General features: G+C 45.4%; 1 protein-coding gene across 1 annotated transcript; it reads right to left on the bottom strand.

The window, feature by feature from the left end:
* Nucleotides 1-4,281: 4,281 nt before the first annotated feature.
* LOC123410903 (NAC domain-containing protein 86-like) lies at nucleotides 4,282-6,912 on the bottom strand. The gene is made up of 3 exons (XM_045103833.1): nucleotides 6,208-6,912; nucleotides 4,905-5,630; nucleotides 4,282-4,795 (listed from the first exon to the last, which is right to left on the bottom strand). The coding sequence occupies exons 1-3, from the start codon at nucleotides 6,362-6,364 to the stop codon at nucleotides 4,671-4,673; spliced, it is 1,008 nt and encodes a 335-aa protein (XP_044959768.1). The 5' UTR covers nucleotides 6,365-6,912; the 3' UTR covers nucleotides 4,282-4,670.
* Nucleotides 6,913-7,483: the final 571 nt, after the last annotated feature.

The following is a 7,483-nucleotide window of genomic DNA, read 5'->3' as shown; positions in this document are numbered from 1 at the left end:
AAATCCCAGTCTTGATCCATACTAACTCAACGAACACCTTCGGAGATACCTGTAGAGCATCTTTATAGTCACCCAGTTACGTTGTGACGTTTGATACACACAAAGTATTCCTCCGGTGTTAGTGAGTTATATGATCTCATGGTCATAGGAGCAAATACTTGACACGCAGAAAACAGTAGCAACAAAATGACACGATCAACATGCTACGTCTATTAGTTTGGGTCTAGTCCATCACGTGATTCTCCTAATGACGTGATCCAGTTATCAAGCAACAACACCTTGTTCATAATCAGAAGACACTGACTATCTTTGATCAACTGGCTAGCCAACTAGAGGCTTGCTAGGGACAGTGTTTTGTCTATGTATCCACACATGTAAATGAGTCTTCATTCAATACAATTATAGTATGGATAATAAACGATTATCTTGATACAGGAATTATAATAATAACTATATTTATTATTGCCTCTAGGGCATAATTCCAACACAGAATGAGGCCCTGCTGCTCAAACATGTAGAAAAATTCTTGAACAAAGCTGATATACCCTGGGTCAAGCTAATTTGGAACACATATTACCATAACACAGTTCCCCAAGGTACCTCACTTTGTGGTTCCTTTTGGTGGAAAGACATCTGCAAGCGTCTGGATAATTTCAGAACTGTGACATATGTTAAACCCAATAGAGGTGATACATTCTTGTTTTGGTCTGATTCCTGGTTGATTGGAGATTCTACCAGGTCTCTGGCTTCTAGGTTCCAGAGACTGTTCTCTTTTGTTATTGATTCTTTTTGCACTGCTGAGGAAGTTTTCCATGCTTTCCAAGAGAACAGTATGCTTTCCATGTTCCACTTACCTCTCTCTGAACAAGCCTATCGAGAACTAGATACTGTCAACACTCTGCTTCAGGACATTGCTATAAACCAAAATGTTGATGATGTCTGGCTCTCGAGTAAAGATTCTAAGGCTTACACTGCCAAGAACTATTATCTCCATATCCACCAGCCCATCATACCAAACCCCTTGCTCAGCTGGATCTGGAAGAGCTGCTGCACTATGAAAATTAAGATGTTTGCCTGGTTACTGATCATGGACAGACTCAACACTCAAGATATGCTGGAGAGGCGTCACTGGAATGTGTCTGATTCAAATCTATGTGTTCTATGCCATGCCAGGACCAAAGAGGACATAGATCATCTGTTTTTCAACTGCCTTTTCACTACCAGGATCTGGAATTATCTTCAAATATCATGGCAGGGAAATTCCATGTGGACTACTTCTTTAGCTGCAAGAAGAGACTTTCATCATCCCTTCTTCCCTGAAGTTGTATTAATCGCTTGCTGGAACATCTGGACTGTGAGAAATGCCAAAGTTTTCCATCATCAGCAACCCAGGTTCAAAAAATAGAGGTCTAGCTTTATTCATGATATTTCTCTCCTAGCTCACAGGATTAAACCTAGTTTTAGGGATGATCTCCTTAGATGGATAGCATTTTTACCTCCTTGAGGTTTGTATGTATCTCATACACCCCCCTCCCCTCACTTCTATTTTTTTGTATATTCTTTCCCTCCCTTTTGTACATACAAACTCTTTTTGTGGGATTAATAGAAAAGACTGTGGGGTGATTCCCTACGGTAGCCGGTCAAAAAAAATATTCTGGCTTATTACATCTTCCATAGAGGCGAGAAATAGGGAAATGAATCAAAGAACGTAGGTGTGCTGGGGCTGTGTTGGCCTCCCTATCTTCAGAGGAGGCGACATCGCAGGTTGGTGTCAGGATGAGCAGCTACATTTTATTTCCAGCATCACGCTTCTTCGGAGTAGGTGTTGAGTAGTCAGCTTCGGCGGTTTTGAACTTTTGATCCACATCAGCGCACGAGCTCAACCACTCGGAGCAACAAAGGATGTTGAAGAAACCTGGCTAATTGGATCGAGAAGGCCATGAGCCTTGCTCCACTCAACTGTGGGGATAGGATAGTCCATGATTTTGACATTCTCAAGATTAGTCTCAAGACCTGCTTAATAGAGGTCAGGTCTGATAATCATTAGGCTGGTCGTAATAGAAGTATCATAAGCAGCATCATGAATGCCAACTAGTCTTTTTTGATGATATGTATATACCATTAAATGAGGAAAAAAAGATCATATTAAATGTCATACTACTTTGTGTCACGCATGATAATTAATAAGACAATAGATACTAACCTATGATACTTTCTTCGTTTTTAAATATATGTCTTTTTTGAGGTTTCATTAAAGAATCACATACGAATGTATATAGACATACTTTAGAGTGTATATTCACTCATTTTGCTTCGTATGTAGTCCTTTATTGAAATCTTTGAAAAACTTATATTTAAAAACAAAAAGAATATTATGCATTACAGAAGCATTATCATACACCAGTATTATATGTATAATACTAATATATAATATTTTTCATTACGGTCAGCTTATGCTCTAGATTATGGACGGGCAAAATCATGGGACGGGAGTACCACCGAGGCATGGAATGACATGACAACAAATTTTCACTTTCTTTTCAGATTTCAAAAAGGCCCAGAATAAAGGTCTGTATTCGGACAAAACCCACTACTCGGTTAAAATCTGTGAGCAAAATGCGGGGCGCCGTCCTCTTGACTTTTATCTCCTAAATAGTCTTAAGATGGAGGTGATTCTTGGAATGACGGTGGCCACATTTTCTTGTCTAGAGCGGGCATATGTTCTTCCTGTCAATCATGCCTGAGGCGAGACGTCTTCCCTTTTCTTCCTCCTTCAGTTGCACAGTGCACTTTCATCAGATTTCATGCCATGGCACTTTCATCGACTTCACGCCATGCCAAGTCACCACCACGTCAGCACATGCATCACTCTGTTCGAAGCCGTTTCTGTTTGCCCACTACTGGAAGTCTGCAACTAACATTTTCTTTTTGCGGGTGTGCAACTCACATTTAACCACATCTCTGTCAGGAGTCTTGAAGATTGTAAGACTGGTCACAATAAAAGCATCACAAATAGTATCATGCGTATCAAATAGACACTTTAGTTGAGGTTGCGCATAACTAAATAAGTTGAGTATCATTATATGATATAATACGATAACACATCATATTAAATTTTGTATCATGCATGTCAATAAATGTGATTTTTACGATATTAAGTTATAAAATTATGCATTGTGAATATAGTATCATACGATAGTGAAGAACTGTTTTAGCTCTAGGGTGCACCGTGCACGTGCTCCTGATGAACAGTAAATTCAAATAAAATATTAAATAACTTTTAAAAATTCTGATTTTTTGTAGATGTTCTTGTTAGTGTAACAAGCGTGCTCGATAATTTTCATGCGAAACGGGATAGTAATGCTTCGTCGATGAAAAAAAAGAAAAAATATGTGAAACATTTGGATATAAGATTTGGGGTTTAAGTTGTTTATTTTGTGCAAGACAAAATGCTTAAGCTTACCCTCTAAATATTTGTAGGTAGCATTTTGGTGTGACAATGAACACATATATTTTTTTCAATTTTTTCGAACATTTGCAGAAAACATTTTGGATGTGCAGGAGCATATCCTCCAAGAGCCGAATTGCATTTCCCTATATGATAGTAATATACGTATGATACTTTACATTGGCCAGTCTAATAGTTGTTAGCACCGCAATAGGATAGAGTCTGGACAGTCGATCGATTGCTGCGTTAGGATGGCAAATTATGGATTGTGCCCTCTTTGTAAGCAGGTCTAAGAGTTCGATGTGCACCTCATTTGTCACTACCGCTACATGTGTCATTCCTGGCTTGGGATCCAACACATCATGATTCCTTTTTGGCCTCTATGAAGGAGCGGTGGACGGTGATGGCTAGTTCGAGGGTTCATCATCGAAAAGTCATCTTCTCTTTAACGATGCTTGTTGCATGAAAAATTTAAAAAAGAGCGAAATGCTAGAGTCTTCCACAACCTCAATGTCCCGAGGATGATGATTGTGATGAAGATTAAGGAGGAGGAACTTTGGGCTTTGGCGAGGGTTGCATACTTGAGTATTGTAATAATGTCGTGAAAGTAATTATATTATCCTCGCTTGAGGGTCTATGTGTAAACCTTTTTTCTTAATTAATAAAAAAGGTCTTTTGCCTTGTTAAAAAAAATGTTCGCACCGCAAATGCCAAGATGGGCTGTGTCACCAAAAAAAGGTCAGATAGTGGTAAAGTTTTAAAGAGGGTTCAAATGGTGCTAAACTCTGATGAAAGGGTCAACACAACGATTTCGCTCGCATTTTTAGCACAAATGCTAAAAAATTACATGCTCGCACAAACAATGGTCCATTTTCTAAAGAAGGTTATAAGTACTTATATTATAGCAAATCGGAAAGAAAGGGAGTACAACATATTGCTGCGTTAATTGCAGCAGCAGCAGCTAGCAGAGAGACTGAACCACAGTAATGAGATGGAAGTGTCGTGCCACAGCGAGCGAAGACAGTGCTAAAATAGGCCGTCACTCCGAATCCAAGACACACACACACACACACACATACGCTGACACATACGGTATACGACCCCGTACACTGGCTAAAAATATACCGCCGTTGCCGAGAGCAATTAGGTTTCCGTAATCAATTATTTCCTCTGTTGCCGAAATTACTTCTACCATCTTTTTCTTGGGTGTGAAATGGGAGCTTCAGTAGACCACCATGTTGTTCTCGTCCAAGGACGAGAAAAACGCCGCCAGGTCGTCGCTCTCCTCCCTGCACAGCATCGGGGCGGCGGCGTTCGGTGCCGCCGGGTTCCAGAGCTCCGCCGCGCCTGCACAAGGACATGCATATACATTGAGATAGAACTCAGGCAAAAATGGCGACGGAGGGTTCAAGAGCTGGTCGAGCTCGCGAAGCAGAGCAGTGCACACTGCACGTACCGGCGACGGCGGTGGTGGAGAAGGTGTTGTTGGCGTAGGGCGGCAAGGTGTCCCATCTGAGCTCGTGGTCCGAGACCACGCCCATGTCTCCGAAGAAAGGCATGTGCGACTGCGTCGTCTCGCCTGCGCCGGCGAGGTCGGCGTCGACGAAGAATGTGGCGGCGGCGTCCTGCTGCGGGAACCCCAGAGGCGCACCCATGCCGGACACCACCTCCCCTCCGTACAGAGGAGACGGGGAGGTGTGGAGCTGGAAGGCGTTGCCGACGATGTCGAGGCGCGGAGGGCTGGGCGTGAGGGAGCCCAGCTGCTGGTCCGTGGTGACCAGGGACGAGCTGCTCCCGACCTTGGTCATCTGCTGGTGGCATGGCTTCGCCTTGGCTGCCGCGTCGCCGTGCAGGAGGCCGGCCTCGGTGCGCTTGATGACGCGGCAGAGCGCGTAGGCGCCGATGAAGTTGGACGCGCCGTGGAGGAGGTCCTGGCAGAGGCGGTACTCGTGCATGACCCAGTCGGTGCGCTCGCCGCCGGGGGCCCGGCCCTTGTAGAACACCAGCGTCTTCCTGACGCCGCACACGGCGCCGCCGTCGCACGACACCTTGCGGTCCTTGCCGGTGGCCTTCCAGTAGCCCGTGGTGGTCGCCCGGTTGGTGCGCGACCCGTTGGGGTACTTGCGGTCCCGCGGCACGAAGAAGAACCACTCCAGGTCCCTCTTGGGCAGGAACGACTTCTCTGAAAAGTAACCAAACACACACAACACAACTCTGAATCTCAGCATTCTCATTCACATTGACCACTGCACAAACTATAGCTAGTTAATTTGTACAGTTGAGTGCAGAGAAGGTTAGGCATGCCAGAGGTTAACTGTGTCCTGATTACTGTGGTTGGCTGCAGAGAATATGCCAAAAGTAAGAGGGGTGGCTGTGCTGATTTGGAGAACAAGTTTCTTTGGGAAAAGGCGGGGAAATGACTCATCTGTAACCGGCCTAAGTTATGGAGAATATATGAGGCCGGATGCCTCCTTCACAAAGTCCCTTTTCATGTGTGCTCGCTAGCTAGCATGCAATTTGGAGGGCAGATTCTTTTTATAAAAGAATTATGCTATTCGAGGACGGCAAATTATTATCAAATGAATTTTCTATTCACGGGTGGAATCTCAAGGTAAATACTTTGCTGTTTGACATGGCTAAAATTCAACTCTCTCGCACGCTCTCTTCTGTCAGTCCAAGCATGAATGAATGTGTGGCAAAACCGCGACATGCTGAAATAGAGAATGAATGAGATACTACAAGATGCAATGTTTATGTACCTGGCAACTCCCATGGCTCGCACTTGTAGAGGTCGATGACGGGGATGACCTCGAGCTCGATCTTGAGGTTGTCGACCCTCCGCTTGAGGTAGTAGCCGACGAGCTCGTCGTCGGTGGGGTGGAACCTGAAGCCGGGCGGCAGAGTCATGGTGCCCATGCTGGTTGTTGTTGCTCGTGTGAAACTTGCAGCCAATTCAAATATCTTGGGCAGTTCGATCCAACAGTAACCCAGCCCAAACCCAGGAGGAGCAGATGATGCTACTTAAGCTTGTGCTTGCACTGCCTGACTACCTAATAACGGTATGTATGTATGTATAGTCGTATATATAGCGTCAACTGCCGATCACAAATACTCGAGGCAGGACACTAGAAATCTAGAATCGTGGCGAAGGAAGGAAGGAAATTAAGGGAATGGAGTCAGGTGGAGAGGCAGTAATCGTATCGGTTGAAGATTTGGAAGATCCAGAAGTAGAAGCTCTTGTTGGGCTTCTCGAGGTCCAGCGGCGACGCGGCGATGAATACGGTGTAGCAGCCTCCAGGATTCACGCTCATTATCCTCCGGTCACGAGCTCCAGAAACTCGCTAGAACAGGAATGGTGGCGAGCAAAACAGGGAGCTGGCTAAAGAAGTTGATTGCCGGGATTGTTAAGCTAGCTAGCGATGTTGGCGGCGGAGATGGCCGGAGGGGAGGAGGGAGAGGAGAGGCGCTGGATTGGGGAGGGAGGAAGTGACAGGCAGCGTACCCGTTTATATAGAGGAGGAGGAGCGAGCGAGCGGGAAAAGGGTGGAGAGGCGGCGAGAAGGTCGTCCGAGGCACGCCATTCCAAAACCCCCGCCGGCGCTTGTCGCGCGCCCAAGCAGCCGCCAAACCCTTTCGCACTCCGCACTTGCTTTTTCTTTTTTCCGTTCCGTTTCGCTTCGCGGCTAGTCTATTATTAAACCGCTAACCAAACGTGTCGTTCCCGTGTGCCAGGCGTATCGTGGTGATGCGTTATTCTTCTGTAGGAGCGGCAGCGGCGACGGTCGACGGAGGAGGTTCGAAAGCGGAGCCTTGTTTCATATGGGCTTTGGTTTTGAATATGGACTCACTCCGCTGTCACCAAGATCCGAGCTTAGCCGGCCCCTTGGGTCCAGCCGATTAATTAAGTTTATCATCACCCCCCTAAAAAAAAGTTAAATTTATCATCATCATCCATCGGCCGCGTAGTACCGGTTTTCGGAATTCAGGCAGGCTCCCAGAACTTACCGCCACCCCGTTTTACAGCTCAGGCGTTCA

Source organism: Hordeum vulgare, chromosome 1H, assembly GCF_904849725.1.
Source record: "Hordeum vulgare subsp. vulgare chromosome 1H, MorexV3_pseudomolecules_assembly, whole genome shotgun sequence".
Taxonomy (NCBI): domain Eukaryota; kingdom Viridiplantae; phylum Streptophyta; class Magnoliopsida; order Poales; family Poaceae; genus Hordeum; species Hordeum vulgare.
This window is presented reverse-complemented; position numbering and strand designations above follow the sequence as displayed.

What these genes read in the sequence shown, in the direction of transcription:
- LOC123410903 (XM_045103833.1), bottom strand. Translation starts at nt 6,364, where the DNA reads ATGGGCACCATGACTCTGCCGCCCGGCTTCAGGTTCCACCCCACCGAC. An exon ending in CGAGCCATGGGAGTTGCCAG is followed by an intron (nt 5,631 to 6,207) that starts GTACATAAACAT and finishes GTTACTTTTCAG; the next exon opens with AGAAGTCGTTCCTGCCCAAG. An exon ending in CTCCACCACCGCCGTCGCCG is followed by an intron (nt 4,796 to 4,904) that starts GTACGTGCAGTG and finishes GTCCTTGTGCAG; the next exon opens with GCGCGGCGGAGCTCTGGAAC.